The sequence below is a fragment of the Salvelinus alpinus genome, chromosome 23 (assembly GCF_045679555.1).
Source record: "Salvelinus alpinus chromosome 23, SLU_Salpinus.1, whole genome shotgun sequence".
NCBI classification, from domain to species: Eukaryota; Metazoa; Chordata; class Actinopteri; order Salmoniformes; family Salmonidae; genus Salvelinus; species Salvelinus alpinus.
The window spans coordinates 20,425,234-20,441,965 of record NC_092108.1 but is presented as its reverse complement, the minus strand read 5'-3'; the positions used below and the strand labels follow the sequence as shown (position 1 = coordinate 20,441,965).

The window sequence follows — 16,732 nt, the reverse complement described above, 5'->3', positions numbered from 1 at the left end:
TAATCAACTTCTTGATATGCCACACCTGTCAGGTGGATGGATTATCTTGGTAAAGGAGAAATGCTCACTAACAGGGATGTAACAGAAAGAAGCTTTTTGTACGTTTGGAACATTTCTGGGATCTTTTATTTCAGCTCATGAAACATGTGGCCAACACTTTACATGTTGCGTTTACATTTTTGTTCAGTATAATAACCCTTAAAATATTCCCCTTTAAATAAAACAGTGGAACTTCTATACATGATGTAGGGAGCTGAGTCAGGTTATATGGTCAGGAAAAACTGATGGTTACCACTAGTAATGGGTACCAAATAGTGTTCAGTGTATCTATCAGTTGAGGCTAGCAAAGGCAGGACGGCTCATAATAATGTCTGGAACGGAGCAAATGGAATGGCATCAAACACATGGAAACCATGTGTTTGGTGTATTTGATACCATTTAACTAATTCCGCTCCAGCCATTACCACCAACCCGTCCTCCCCAATTAAGGTGCCACCAGCCTCCTGTGTTCTCTATGTATACATATCAGACCCTTTAATCCAAAGGCCAAAGCAATTTACAATGAGTGCATACATTTTTAGTTTGTGATCCCTGTGTGAATTAAACCCTTGCTCTTAGCACACACTATCATGCTCTGACCAACTGAGCCACAAAGGAGCACATAGGCCCTGGCCTGGCCTCACCTGGGGATGCTGGGAGGGGCCCGGTTGGGGCGGCTGGGGACCTGGGGGCTATCAGCACTGTTGTTGAAGGGCCCCAGGGGTCCTGGGCGGTTAGGAGGGGGTGGAGCCCCTCGGCCCCCTCCGGGACTAGGGCGCTGGCCTGATGACATCCTCCTGGAACCAGTGGGGCTGGTTGGAGGAGACCTGTGGGGGTGGAGATATGGCCCTCAGTGACCTCTAGTGTATGACATATTCTTGACATAACAGATTAAATAAATTTAACTATTTGTGATTTCCTTTTTTTATTTTGCAACACTATCCAAGTAAAACATTTTATAATAATAATAACATAGTCTTCTTGGGAATCAGTGGAAACCCGGGTCTCCTGCTGGCCAACCCAACATGTTTACCATTATTAGAACAAGAGTTGACTCCACTACACTACACTTAGATCAATGTCTAGGGTCTAGGGGAGTCCTTATCAATGGACTACCAGGATGCCTACCTGTTTCCCCCTCCACTGCGCCAGTCGTTCACGGGCGGCGGCATGGGGGTGGAGATGGTGGTGGTGGAGATGTCTCCTATGATGGCCAGGGCCTCCTTCAGGGACTGGTGGGTCCTGAGGACCTCGTCCCTCCTCTGGACCTGCTCCTGGGACTCATCCATCAGGGCACCCTGGTCCCCGGCCGAGTACAGCTGGGCCAGCAGCTCCGCGTTGATGAAGTCCTTCACCTGGTGGTGGGGGAGGGAATTGATGGATAAATCAATCACTCATTCAAATATGTTTATAAAGCGCTTATTACAACAATAATTGTCAGCTAGTGCTTTACGGTAACCCGGCCTGTTTGATTTACCAATGCAGAAAGTCTGGAACCAATAGGACCCTGAACAGTTTCTACTTCCAAGCCATTAGACTGCTAAACAAGACTGCTAAATAGCTAATCAAATGGCTACCTGGACTATCTGCATTGACTCACTTTACCCCTATCTATATGTACATACTCCCTGTATATAGCCATGTCTATATAGCCATCAGGCTGCATCACATCCGGCTGTGATTGGGAGTCCCATAGGGCGGCGCACAATTGGCCTAGCGGCGTCCGGGTTTGGCCGGGGTAGGCCATCATTGTAAATAAGAACTTGTTTTTAACTGACTTGCCTAGTTAAAAAAAGGTTAAAGTAAAAAAAAAAATATTACCTCGTACCGCTGCACATCAACTCGGTATTGGTACTCCCTGTATAGAGCCATGTTATTACCTGGTACTCCCTGTATAGAGCCATGTTATTACCTGGTACTCTCAGTATATAGCCATGTTATTACCTGGTACTCCCTGTATAGAGCCATGTTATTACCTGGTACTCTCAGTATATAGCCATGTTATTACCTGGTACTCTCAGTATATAGCCATGTTATTACCTGGTACTCTCAGTATATAGCCATGTTATTACCTGGTACTCTCTGTATATAGCTATGTTATTACCTGGTACTCTCAGTATATAGCCATGTTATTACCTGGTACTGTCAGTATATAGCTATGTTATTACCTGGTACTCCCTGTATAGAGCCATGTTATTACCTGGTACTCTCAGTATATAGCCATGTTATTACCTGGTACTCCCTGTATAGAGCCATGTTATTACCTGGTACTCCCTGTATAGAGCCATGTTATTACCTGGTACTCTCAGTATATAGCCATGTTATTACCTGGTACTCTCAGTATATAGCCATGTTATTACCTTGTACTCTTAGTATATAGCCATGTTATTACCTGGTACTCTCAGTATATAGCCATGTTATTACCTGGTACTCTCAGTATATAGCCATGTTATTACCTGGTACTCTCAGTATATAGCCATGATATTACCTGGTACTCTCTGTAAATAGCCATGTTATTACCTGGTACTCTCTGTATATAGCCTTGTTATTAACTGGTACTCTCTGTAAATAGCCATCGTATTACCTCGTACTTCCTGTATATAGCCATGTTATTACCTGGTACTCCCTGTATATAGCCATGTTATTACTTGGTACTCTCAGTATATAGCCATGTTATTACTTGGTACTCTCAGTATATAGCCATGTTATTACCTGGTACTCTCAGTATATAGCCATGTTATTACCTGGTACTCTCTGTATAGATCCATGTTATTACCTGGTACTCTCAGTATATAGCCATGTTATTACTTGGTACTCTCAGTATATAGCCATGTTATTACCTGGTACTCTCAGTATATAGCCATGTTATTACCTGGTACTCCCTGTATAGATCCATGTTATTACCTGGTACTCCCTGTATAGAGCCATGTTATTACCTGGTACTCTCAGTATATAGCCATGTTATTACCTGGTACTCTCAGTATATAGCCATGTTATTACCTGGTACTCTCAGTATATAGCCATGTTATTACCTGGTACTTTCAGTATATAGCCATGTTATTACCTGGTACTCTCAGTATATAGCCATGTTATTACATGGTACTCTCTGTATATAGCCTTGTTATTAACTGGTACTCTCAGTATATAGCCATGTTATTACCTGGTACTCTCTGTATATAGCCTTGTTATTAACTGGTACTCTCAGTATATAGCCATGTTATTACCTGGTACTCTCAGTATATAGCCATGTTATTACCTGGTACTTTCAGTATATAGCCATGTTATTACCTGGTACTCTCAGTATATAGCCATGTTATTACCTGGTACTCTCTGTAAATAGCCATGTTATTACCTGGTACTCTCTGTATATAGCCTTGTTATTAACTGGTACTCCCTGTATTTAGCCATGTTATTAACTGGTACTCCCTGTATAGAGCCATGTTATTACCTGGTACTCTCTGTATATAGCCATCGTATTACCTCATACTTCCTGTATATAGCCATGTTATTACCTGGTACTCTCAGTATATAGCCATCGTATTACCTCGTACTTCCTGTATATAGCCATGTTATTACCTGGTACTCTCTGTAAATAGCCATGTTATTAACTGGTACTCCCTGTATTTAGCCATGTTATTAACTGGTACTCCCTGTATAGAGCCATGTTATTACCTGGTACTCTCTGTATATAGCCATCGTATTACCTCATACTTCCTGTATATAGCCATGTTATTACTTGGTACTCTCAGTATATAGCCATGTTATTACCTGGTACTCTCAGTATATAGCCATGTTATTACCTGGTACTCCCTGTATAGAGCCATGTTATTACCTGGTACTCCCTGTATAGAGCCATGTTATTACCTGGTACTCTCAGTATATAGCCATGTTATTACCTGGTACTCTCAGTATATAGCCATGTTATTACCTGGTACTCTCAGTATATAGCCATGTTATTACCTGGTACTTTCAGTATATAGCCATGTTATTACATGGTACTCTCTGTATATAGCCTTGTTATTAACTGGTATTCTCAGTATATAGCCATGTTATTACCTGGTACTCTCTGTATATAGCCATGTTATTAACTGGTACTCCCTGTATAGAGCCATGTTATTACCTGGTACTCTCTGTATATAGCCATCGTATTACCTCGTACTTCCTGTATATAGCCATGTTATTACCTGGTACTCTCTGTAAATAGCCATGTTATTACCTGGTACTCTCTGTATATAGCCTTGTTATTAACTGGTACTCCCTGTATTTAGCCATGTTATTAACTGGTACTCCCTGTATAGAGCCATGTTATTACCTGGTACTCTCTGTATATAGCCATCGTATTACCTCATACTTCCTGTATATAGCCATGTTATTACCTGGTACTCCCTGTATATAGCCATGTTATTACTTGGTACTCTCAGTATATAGCCATGTTATTACCTGGTACTCTCAGTATATAGCCATGTTATTACCTGGTACTCCCTGTATAGAGCCATGTTATTACCTGGTACTCCCTGTATAGAGCCATGTTATTACCTGGTACTCTCAGTATATAGCCATGTTATTACCTGGTACTCTCAGTATATAGCCATGTTATTACCTGGTACTCTCAGTATATAGCCATGTTATTACCTGGTACTTTCAGTATATAGCCATGTTATTACCTGGTACTCTCTGTATATAGCCATGTTATTAACTGGTACTCCCTGTATAGAGCCATGTTATTACCTGGTACTCTCTGTATATAGCCATCGTATTACCTCGTACTTCCTGTATATAGCCATGTTATTACCTGGTACTTCCTGTATATAGCAATGTTATTACCTGGTACTTCCTGTATATATATAACTTTCCATTGTTGGAAAAGGACTCGTTAAGTAAGCATTTCACTGTCGGTCTACAACTGTTGTTTATGTGACAAATAAAATCTGATTTGAATTTTTATTGATTTGATTTGATTTAGCTTGCCTGGCACAAAGAAACCATTAGAATAATCTAAAAAGTTGCACACCAGTCAGGCTCAAGCTGACGCTGAAGGTATTTTAAAGATTTCAACTACCATTTGAACCCAGTTCTGACAGCACTATGCCAGCGTGAAGCAGAGGTCTCTTACGTTGCTGATCATGAGGTGCATAATGGTCTTGGGCATGAGGTCGCGGATGCACTTGTTAACGATGGCCATGTAGGAGTCGACCAGGTTGCGGATGGTTTCCACTTTCCGCTCCAGCTGAGGGTCCATGGAAAAATTGTCCTGGGATGAGGACGAGGAACCGCCCCCCTCACTCTCCACCTGGAGGAAAAGGGCTTTTAGTTTTAACACACCTGTATTTAGCAATACAGAGCTAGTGGCTTGCATCTTTAGATGCAGAAAAATTGTGTATATCAATGACAAATAATAATAATAATAACTTTATTTGTAGTGCGCTTTTCATTACAAACGGAAATAACAAAGCTCTGTACATCAGAAACAACCATAGCACAGGCTTTTAAAAAGGGCTAAAATATTTTATCAAAAATGAGTTACAAGTACGAATAGCATATCGACAAAATGTAGCCTACAGCTATTGTGACTAGTTACATAATCTTCACACTTACATCAATCTTCAGGGAGAAAGACAGAGGACGGAGAGATTAAAGTGATATGATGAGTCACTTGGGAAGTGATAGGAGAGATATGACTTTTTAAATTGTAAAAATATACAGTACCAGTCAAAAGTTTGGACACACCTACTCATTTAAGTGTATTTCTTTATTTGTACTATTTTCTACATTGTAGAATAATATTGAAGACATCAAAACTATGAAAAAACACATGGAATCATGTAGTAACTAAAAAAGTGTTAAACAAATCAAAATATATTTGAGATTTGAGATTCTTCAAAGTAGCCACCCTTTGCCTTGATGACAGCTTTGCACACTCTTGGCATTCTCTCAACCAGCTTCATGAGGTAGTCAGCTGGAATGCATTTCAATTAACAGGTGTGCCTTGTTAAAAGTTAATTTGTGGAAATGATTTCCTTCTTAATGCGTTTGAGAGAATCAGTTGTATTGCTACAAGGTAGGGGTGGTATACAGAAGATAGCCCTATTTGGTAAAAGACCAAGTCCATATTATGGCAAGAACAGCTCAAATAAGCAAAGAGAAACGACAGTCCATCATTCCTTTAAGACATGAAGGTCAGTCAACGCGGAACATTTCTAGAAATGTGAAAGTTTCTTCAAGTGCAGTCGCAAAAACCATCAAGTGCTATGATGAAACTGGCTCTCATGACGACCGCCACAGGAAAGGAAGATCCTGAGTTACCTCTGCTGTAGACGATAAGTGTAACGATCGTCGTATAGAGGAGAAGGAGAAGACCAAGGTGCAGCGTGGTAAGTATTCATAATACCTTTTAATGAATACGAATACTAGAACAAAACAACAAAAACGATAAACGAACAGTTCTGCAAGGTGACATACACTAAACAGAAAACAACCACCCACAAACACAGGTGGGAACAGGCTACCTAAGTATGATTCTCAATCAGAGACAACGATAGACAGCTGCCTCTGATTGAGAACCATACCAGGCCAAACACACAGAAATACAAAACAAGGACAACATAGAACACCAGACATAGAATGCCCACCCAAACTCACGCCCTGACCAACCAAAATAGAGACATAAAAAGGATCTCTACGGTCAGGGCGTGACAATAAGAGTTACCAGCCTCAGAAATTGCAGCCCATATAAATGCTTCACAGAGTTCAAGTAACAGACACATCTCAACATCAACTTTTCAGAGGAGACTGTGTGAATCAGGCCTTCATGGTTGAATTGCTGCAAAGAAACCACTACTAAAGGACACCAATATGAAGAAGAGACTTGCTTGGGCCAAGAAACACGAGCAATGGACATTAGACCGGTGGAAATATGTCCTTTGGTCTGATGAGTCCAAATTTGAGATGTTTGGTTCCAACCGCTGTGTCTTTGTGAGACGCAGAGTAGGTGAATGGATGATCTCTGCATGTGTGGTTCCCACAGTGGAGCATGGAGGAGGTGTGATGGTGTGGGGGTGCTTTGCTGGTGACACTGTCAGTGATTTATTTAGAATTCAAGGCACACTTAACCAGCATGGCTACCACAGCATTCTGCAGCGATACACCATCCCATCTGGTATGCGCTTAGTGGGACTATCATATGGTTTTCAACAGAACAATGACCCAACACACCTCCAGGCTGTGTAAGGGCTATTTTATTTGACAAAGAAGGAGAGTGATGGAGTGCTGCATCAGATGACCTGGCCTCCACAATCCCCCGACCATTGAGATGGTTTGGGATGAGTTGGAGCCAACAAGTACTCAGCATATGTGGGAACTCTTTCAAGACTGTTGGAAAAGCATTCCAGGTGAAGCTGGTTGAAAGAATGCCAAGAGTGTGCAAAGCTGTCATCAAGGCAAAGGGTGGCTACTTTGAAGAATCTCAAATCTCAAATATATGTTCATTTGTTTAATACTTTTTTGGTTATTACATGATTTCATTCTTCACTATTCTTCTACAATGTGGAAAATAGTAAATATACAGAAAAACCCTAGAATGAGTAGGTGTGTCCAAACTTTTGACTGGTACTGTATACTGGATTATACATTCAAAATGCATATTTAGCACTGTACATAACCATGCAAGCACACAGGTTTAAGAAAAATTCATAAATAATAAGAATAGATATGACAGAAGTGTAACATGGGAAGGGAGTGAGGGGTAGTCATGGGTAATACGTAAAAGGATAAACAGGGCAGATGTGGTGGACAGGAGTTACAGTGAGTCAGTGACTAATATGGGGTGATGCCACAGGAAGGGGTCACAGTGGTGGGCACCAGGGTCGAGGTCAATTCCACTTAGATTCAGCCAATTCGGCTGGCTTTGTGAATAGACTGAATGGAAATGGAATTGTCCCCAACGCTGATGGCCCGTGCAGCAGTCACTCACATTAGAAGATCTTTCGGGGTAGACTCCAGCGCGTAGGAGAGAAGCCCTCCAACTGTCCACCTCATCCTGAGTGTCACAGGCCAGCTCCAGGAAACGGTTGTCCTTGTACACGTTCCTGTCGGACCACAACACAGGGGAGGGGATGAGGAAGATAGTTACACTGCTTCCAGGTCCCCTTAGGGGTCAAGGCAGGGGGTGGCAGGCCCATCTAGTTCAATAAAGCCTAGGAAGAGAAGAATCCCACCAGCCACGTTGGTTTCTGTCTTCCTGTACAGTTTGTATTTTTATTATTAGAAGTAGTGGTACCAAAGTAGGAATATTTAAAGTAAAAGTACACTTAGAAAAAAAGGTGCTATCAACAGTAGAACCTAAAAGAGTTCTTCGGCTGTCCCCATAGGTGAACTCTTTGAATAACCATTTTTGGTTCCAGGTAGAACCCTTATGGGTTTCACAGAGGGTTCTACCTGGATAACAGACAGAGTTCTACATGGAACCAAAAAGGTTTCCCTAAGGGCACAGCCGAAGAATCCTTTTTTTGAAGAGTGTACCGCTACAATATTAAAAGTGAACTTTATGAGGATGTGTCTGGGTCCAGACCTCTGCTCGGTGTTGAAGATGGCGAAGGCGTGCTTGCTGGACATAAAGCCTTTCTCCACGTCTCGCACCTTCAGGTTGTCAAGAGGGAGCATGTATTTCTTCTCCTTCTCCTGAGAAACACAAACAGAAAGGAAGAGGCCATCAGGTTTGACAATAGAAACAAGCAAATGCAAAGAACCATGGCAGGGAAATGCCTACTTCTTTTCTGATTGCTGTCTGATCTCTGTGTGTCAAATGATGTATATTTTTCGGTTTGATTTTTAATCAAGAGATTGGCTTAATTGGGCGACGATCCAGGGAGAAAGAGAGAGAAGGGGAATGTGGAGACAAGGGTAAGGAAAGGGACAAGTTAGGGGGAGCGCAGGGGAGAGGAGAGAGGGTGGGGGAGCACAGAGGGGGAGAAAGAGGGGAGATGGAAAAAGGGAGGAATAATGAGAGTGAGAGGTAGAGCGGGGCAGGAGAGGGAGGGTAAGGGAGAGAGAAAGAGAAAGCCTACATGTGGAAGTCATTAGTGTGTTGGTCAAGACACAGTCGTTCTCCACGGTACATCTGTAAGGGAGGGGGACCTGGGACTGGAGGAAACCTTCTGGCTATGGGGTGGGGGAGGGGGGGCTGGGGCTGGAGGAAACCTTTTGGCTACGGGAGAGGGAACTGGGGCTGGACGAAACCTTCTGGCTACAGGAGAGGGAGATGGGGCTGGGGGAAACCTTCTGGCTACGGGAGGTGGAGCTGGGCTGGAGGAAACCTTCTGGCTACGGGAGGTGGAGCTGGGCTGGAGGAAACCTTCTTGCTACGGGAGGTGGAGCTGGGGCTGGAGGAAACCTTCTGGCTACGGGAGGTGGAGCTGGGGCTGGATGAAACCTTCTTGCTACGGGAGAGGGAGATGGGGCTGGAGGAAACCTTCTGGCTACGGGAGGTAGAGCTGGGCTGGATGAAACCTTCTTGCTACGGGAGAGGGAGATGGGGCTGGAGGAAACCTTCTTGCTACGGGAGGTGGAGCTGGGGCTGGATGAAACCTTCTTGCTACGGGAGAGGGAGATGGGGCTGGAGGACACCTTCTGGCTACGGGAGGTAGAGCTGGGCTGGAGGAAACCTTCTGGCTACGGGAGAGGGAGATGGGGCTGGAGGAAACCTTCTGGCTACGGGAGGGGAAGCTGGGGCTGGAGGAAACCTTCTTGCTACGGGAGGTCGAGCTGGGCTGGAGGAAACCTTCTTGCTACGGGAGGTGGAGCTGGGCTGGAGGAAACCTTCTTGCTACGGGAGGTGTAGCTGGGCTGGAGGAAACCTTCTTGCTACGGGAGGTGGAGCTGGGCTGGAGGAAACCTTCTGGCTACGGGAGGTGGAGCTGGGCTGGAGGAAACCTTCTGGCTACGGGAGGTGGAGCTGGGCTGGAGGAAACCTTCTGGCTACGGGAGGTGGAGCTGGGCTGGAGGAAACCTTCTGGCTATGGAAACACAGATGTGGAGAAACACAGGGGACTCAGGGGACTCTGCGGTGTGTACATGAACATCAGAAGAAACAGAGGGCTGCTTGTCTGGATAACACTGAGCATGACAAAGTTTTAAAGGTGGGTGCAACGAGTCAAGATGGAGAGTAAAAAGTCATGTAAAATTCTCCATCACTCAATCCATCCATCTCTCCATCCTCACCATCTCAATTCTTCACTCTCACATTCTCTCTCTTTCTCTCTCTCTATTAACCCTCCCCCTCTTATTTCTTCAATATTTTTTCTTTCCATTCCAGAGGGGCCCACTTCCTGCCTGATTTGTCGGGTAGGGAGGTTGAGAGAGAGGGATAGAGAGAGAGGGAGAGGTAGAGAGAGTGAGAAAAGGAGAGAGAGAGGGGGAGAGATTAAATGACAGCCTGGTGTTGACTTAACATCTGCTACCGCTTAACAGTACAGCGAGACAGAGAGAAGGAGGGAGAGAAGGAAGGAAGGAGAGAGGGAGAGAAGGAGGGAGGGAGAGAAGGAGGCAAGGAGAGGAGGTAAGGAGGGAGGGAGGGGAAGAACTTCCAGAGTGAAGTTAAGAAAGCGAGGGAGACCTGAAGAAGAAACAAAACAAAGGATTTAGAAAAGTGGTACAACAGAAGTGCCCAGATCTCACCCCTGCAGAGCCATGGTAGGGTATTACTAGACAAAACAAGGGGAGTAGAAAATGAGAAATGAAAAATACACTTTGCAGACCTCTCTAGGTTGTATTCCCCAAGGGAGTGACCCTCCAACCCATATATGGCCACATGGGTCCCTCCCTCTTCCTCCATCTCTCTCACTCTCTTTCCCTCCCTTTCTCTTTCCCTCTCTCTTTTTTGTAATATCCCCTCCCATAGTGCTCAGCCAGTCTGTCCAGGTCGGTCATCTGAGTGAATGTGCCACGTCAAGCCTGGATACTCTGCCTGGCCGGCATGACCCAAACGGACCGCGAGGGGAGCGACACACAGAAACACAATAAACAAACAACCTAACGAGAGAGAGGGGGAGAAGAGGAGACGCAAACGGGTGAAAAGAAAACAGTGATTTTGGGGGTTCGGGTGGGGGATCCCTACTTCTTGATGCCAAAATGGAGGAGGATGAGGGAGGAAGGCAAAGAGCAGCAACCGTGCAGCCCTACTGCCTATGGAATGGCCTGACACTCTGAGTCTGTCTGTCCGGCTCCGTCCTCCCAGTGTTCAGACTACCTGTTCATTGTCATACTGGTGTACAGTAGTCTGCACATTGGTTAGACTGGGCAGGGAAGCACTTCTCTTCTCTTTGGGGAAACATTGGCTTTCAAGGAGTGGGTTTGATTAGCCACACTCCACCATGGAGCATCTTCCAGAGCTGAGTGATCGTCTCTGCTTCCTCCTTTACTGTGTTAGCTATCGGTTCTCACTAGGGCATCCTAGTTGTACTTTGAGACTGTTGTAACTGCACTTTTTTAAAGACTTGTTTTATTTATGCAACACATGTATAACATCAGTTTCCTGAAGAAAATGCCTATGCTATAACAAAGTTGTTGTTTTATAGTCATAGTCATGTCTAGACCAATGTGTGGTAATGTCTATGAAACTGTCTTTCTGCTAAATGTACAGAACAACAGTAATAGAAATGTATAGGCTTCCCTTGCACAAAGAATTCAGCCCTGATTGGCTCTGGTGCAGTAAAGGGAGGAGCAGCAGCGGCTCCATAGAATCAGACACAGAACAGTGGTCAAACCCATCCATCAACTCCTGCTTCAAATACAAACACATACTTCTAGTACTTCATTGGGGTTGGGCGGTTACAGTAACTATGTTGCCTAAATATACAGTCAAACTCATAGTGATAAAATATAATACTAAATCATTTCATTCTGTGATCAAACCATTGTGTGAAAGATGATCTTCATATTGCCCAGTGTGTGCAAGCGGCAATCAGCAAAAAATATTACTTCACTGATGATATAATTAACCAGCTAGGGGAGAGGCCTGGTGGTTTGGTAGTTTGGTGGGGTTAGTAGATGGCGGTGTTGAGAGGATGTATAGCAATCAGTGGTTTTGTTGGGGTAAAGTACCGTATTGGGGTTGTATACTGTATAGAGATTGGAATTAGTGGTGGGTGTAGTATGCTTGCTTGGATTAGCAATGGTGTTGGGAATGCTTTTACTGTACTGTTAGGGTGGTATTTCAGAGGCTGTGGGTTGGCATTGCTGATTGATGGTTTGCATAATGAAGGGGTGTTTTACTGTACTGTTAGGGTGGTATTTTAGAGGCTGTGGGTTGGCATTGCTGATTGATGGTTTGGATATTGAAGGGGTATTGGGTTCAGAAACAGAGGGAGGGAGGGAGGGAGGGATATTGTCATTTAATAGGGGATTTCTCCCCACTGAATCATTGGAGGCTGATGTTTGGATTAAAAACTTGCCAAGAATGTGTGCTGTTCCAGAGAAACTGCCAACTGCACCAAGAAAGAGGCGGGGGGGGGGGGGGGGGGCAGAGCTAGAGAGAGTGTGTGTTGTGTGTGTGTGTGTGTGTGTGTGTGTGTGTGTGTGTGTGTGTGTGTGTGTGTGTGTGTGTGTGTGTGTGTGTGTGTGTGTGTGTGTGTGTGTGTGTGTGTGTGTAGAATAAATATACAGTAAAACGCACAAGAAAAGTAAAGAAATGCTTGGTTGAATGTCAGAACTGCTTGAGAGTCAATGCAACATGAGAATGTCTACGATCCACCCAGTTAATGTCTATACCTATTAATAATCAAATAATGCCTTATAAAGCCAACACATTACCGTTTTTGTGTAAATGTGTGTGTTTGTATAATGAGTGTGAGTATGTGTGACCAGTGGTTTGATTTGGGATTGTTCCAATTGTGCAAAAGAAAACCAAATGCCTTAACTCCCAACGGAGTGAGAGAGGAGAGGTGGAGAGAGGAGAGGTGGAGAGAGAGAAAGAGAGACAGAAATAAAAGATGGGGAAACTCAAAGACAGACAAAGTGGGCGAGACAGTTGATAGGGTCACAAGCAGTCCACATAGTTTAATCCTCTCTATGTTCAGAATGTGGTCGATACACAGCCATATTCACTGGACAGGACTCAAAAGTATTTTATATCCTCTTCCGCTCTCTCTTTCTATGACCTATGGATGTCATCTGCTGACCAGTGCATGGATTGGCTGACTCCGGGAGTTGCTGTGTGTCTGCCTGTCTACACTTGCTGTGCAGAACTTCCTGGAACCTGTACAGCAGGCACAGACAGGCAGACAGACACCAGCCCACCAAGCTATGATGAACGCAACATTCAGTCAATCAAGGAGCACCCTGTATCTCAAGGGGAGGGGAAACACCACTGAAGAGCCAATGGGGAACCACCGTTGAGTTGTGATTCAGTGAGTAGTCAGAAGGTATGATTTATAATATGTCCTCTACAGATATATCAAACAAAAGAGACTCTTATGACATTGGAATTGGACAGAAATTCAAAATTATGTATAATTTCCTTCTGCCAGACATTAACCAGAAATGGTGTTCCAATCCACCAACACCAGAAATCTAGCCATAAACTGCATCAAACTTACTGTGATTGACTACTGTACTAACCCACCCTGAAGAGGGTTGACTAACTCACCTCATCATCCTTGAACCAGGACAGGCTCTCAGCGGTCAGGACAAACCAGTACTCCTTGGCCCCACCTTTAATGATGCTGATGTTGTTGATGGTTAGCCAGCCCTTACGGATGACCTGTAGAGAGGGCAGGGGGCGGAGGTCAGAGGTTAGAGAACAGGGGTTAAGAGATGGGGCCATAGTGGTGGTGGGTGTTGTGATTGGCAGGAAGACAATTCTGACAGGTTTAAAGGCACTGAACAGTCAGGTCAACACAGAAGCTACACCTAATGTACCCATCCTCCACTGATTACTTAAATCACATTCTGTCAAACCTGGCTTGCTAGGCTACTATACATAACCAAACCTGGCTTGCTAGGCTACTATACATAACCAAACCTGGCTTGCTAGGCTACTATACGTAACCAACCCTGGCTTGCTAGGCTACTATACATAACCAAACCTGGCTTGCTAGGCTACTATACATAATCAAACCTGGCTTGCTAGGCTACTATACGTAACCAAACCTGGCTTGCTAGGCTACTATACATAACCAAACCTGGCTTGCTAGGCTACTATACGTAACCAAACCTGGCTTGCTAGGCTACTATACATAACCAAACCTGGCTTGCTAGGCTACTATACATAACCAAACCAATTTGTGCACAAATGTGATGTATGAATAATAAAATGCAATGAGAAAGTGTGTTGTGTGAGAACTCAAAGTTAATCGATTGTGTCAGTGTGTATCTTTGTGACTCAACCAGACCACAACATGTGACTGAGTTCCGTTTGGTAACAGTCTCCTGGCACAACAAGGCACTAGGGTGACAGTCACAAACACAGGTCTGTGTCACAGTGTTAAGAAGTGGCTGTTGGGTTATTAGTGCTTCATTACATCCCCAAAACACACAATATTAGCATTATAGCATTAGTGCTACATCAGTGTCCATTGTGTTAGGTGTGTTAACCAGCAGGCACAACAAGCCCCAGGATTGAGTGAATATTAAGTTAGGTGTCTCAGATGGCATAGAACCACTAAGGGGGTTACACAAACAGTTCATTTATAAAGTCTTAATTTTGTTCAGTTGTGGCACGAATCAAAGATTTTTCCAACACCATTTGTATTGGGAGGCTGATTGTGACAGGTAACCCCCTGTGGTCAAAGGGATGAGGGAGTGTCGTAATGTAAACTGTTGCTCTTACAATCAGGCCTGAGGCGGGAGGAGAGGAAGCCTGAAACAGGAAGGAAGTGGGCCGTTAAAACACCTGGGGCACCACATTACGTGGGTACCACGTCTGGATACAACCTCACGACTGGAACCTGCCACACTTGAGTTATGGTTGATTTAGCTTGGGGTTTGTACTTTTGGGACTATTCCATTGGTTCCATTGTACAGCAGGCAAACTAAATCAACGCAGATCAAGTATTTAAAAGTACTTGACATATGTATTTGCCATAGCAGTTGAGTGGGTTCAAGTTAGCATACCTTGGTTTAAGCTTGAGAAGTGGAAAAAGCTATAAACAGCAGCACACTCAAAGTGGCCACAAGAGGGAGCCACACTCAATGAGCAGTAGAGTAGAGTAAGTATTTTTAAATGTTTTATTTTATTTTATTAGGATCCCCATTAGCTGCCGCTAAAGCAGGCAGCAGGCATAGCCCAACCCTAACCCCAACGAGTAATACTCACCAACCAGACCACACACCCATAACAGGGCAGCTCAGATTCTCACTAAGGGCTTGGGATGAAATGCATGGGGGCACCTTGATGATATAGAAGGGGTTCAAACACAGGGATGATGGTAAACAGAATGTAAAAACATCCATTTGGTTTGTACACACTGACATAATAATAAGTGTCACCATCCAAGTGAAAAAGACACAAAAGCTATCGAAAGGTCCCCAAAATCAACATGAAATGCAAAAACATGCGACACGCAGGTAAAGGATGTATAACGTACTGGGGTATACATACCATGTGTGTACAAATGAATGATAGATAAAGAAACCAATAAGAGAGTATGTGTCCCTATGGTCCTGTTCCCTCCTCTATGGTGCTGTTCCCTCCTCTATGGTGCTGTTCCCTCCTCTATGGTCCTGTTTCCTCCTCTATGGTCCTGTTTCCTCCTCTATGGTCCTGTTTCCTCCTCTATGGCCCTGTTCCCTCCTCTATGGTCCTGTTCCCTCCTCTATGGTGCTGTTCCCTCCTCTATGGTCCTGTTTCCTCCTCTATGGTCCTGTTTCCTCCTCTATGGTCCTGTTTCCTCCTCTATGGCCCTGTTCCCTCCTCTATGGTCCTGTTCCCTCCTCTACGGTCCTGTTCCCTCCTCTATGGTCCTGTTTCCTCCTCTATGGTCCTGTTTCCTCCTCTATGGTCCTGTTCCCTCCTCTATGGTGCTGTTCCCTCCTCTATGGTCCTGTTCCCTCCTCTATGGTCCTGTTTCCTCCTCTATGGTCCTGTTTCCTCCTCTATGGTCCTGTTCCCTCCTCTATGGTGCTGTTCCCTCCTCTATGGTCCTGTTCCCTCCTCTATGGTCCTGTTTCCTCCTCTATGGCCCTGTTTCCTCCTCTATGGTCCTGTTTCCTCCTCTATGGTCCTGTTCCCTCCTCTATGGTGCTGTTCCCTCCTCTATGGTCCTGTTTCCTCCTCTATGGTCCTGTTCCCTCCTCTATGGTCCTGTTCCCACCTCTATGGTCCTGTTTCCTCCTCAATGGCCCTGTTTCCTCCTCTATGGCCCTGTTTCCTCCTCTATGGTCCTGTTCCCTCCTCTATGGTCCTGTTCCCTCCTCTATGGTCCTGTTCCCTCCTCTATGGTCCTGTTTCCTCCTCTATGGTCCTGTTCCCTCCTCTATGGTCCTGTTCCCTCCTCTATGGCCCTGTTTCCTCCTCTATGGTCCTGTTCCCTCCTCTATGGTCCTGTTCCCTCCTCTATGGTCCTGTTCCCTCCTCTATGGTCCTGTTTCCTCCTCTATGGTCCTGTTCCCTCCTCTATGGCCCTGTTCCCTCCTCTATGGTCCTGTTTCCTCCTCTATGGTCCTGTTCCCTCCTCTATGGTCTTGTTTCCTCCTCTATGGT

General features: G+C 44.6%; 1 protein-coding gene across 2 annotated transcripts in view; it reads right to left on the bottom strand.

Annotated features, from left to right (window-relative positions):
- Positions 1–16,732, bottom strand: part of LOC139550519 (dynamin-3-like) — a 40,634-nt gene that overhangs the window by 3,019 nt on the left and 20,883 nt on the right. For both annotated transcript variants that reach the window (XM_071361455.1, XM_071361456.1), the window contains 6 exons: positions 13,679–13,792; positions 8,606–8,715; positions 8,009–8,123; positions 5,153–5,329; positions 1,168–1,394; positions 684–866 (listed from right to left, as the gene is read on the bottom strand). In XM_071361455.1, coding sequence (XP_071217556.1) covers positions 684–866; positions 1,168–1,394; positions 5,153–5,329; positions 8,009–8,123; positions 8,606–8,715; positions 13,679–13,792 — 926 coding nt within the window. The remainder of the gene's footprint in view (positions 1–683; positions 867–1,167; positions 1,395–5,152; positions 5,330–8,008; positions 8,124–8,605; positions 8,716–13,678; positions 13,793–16,732) is intronic.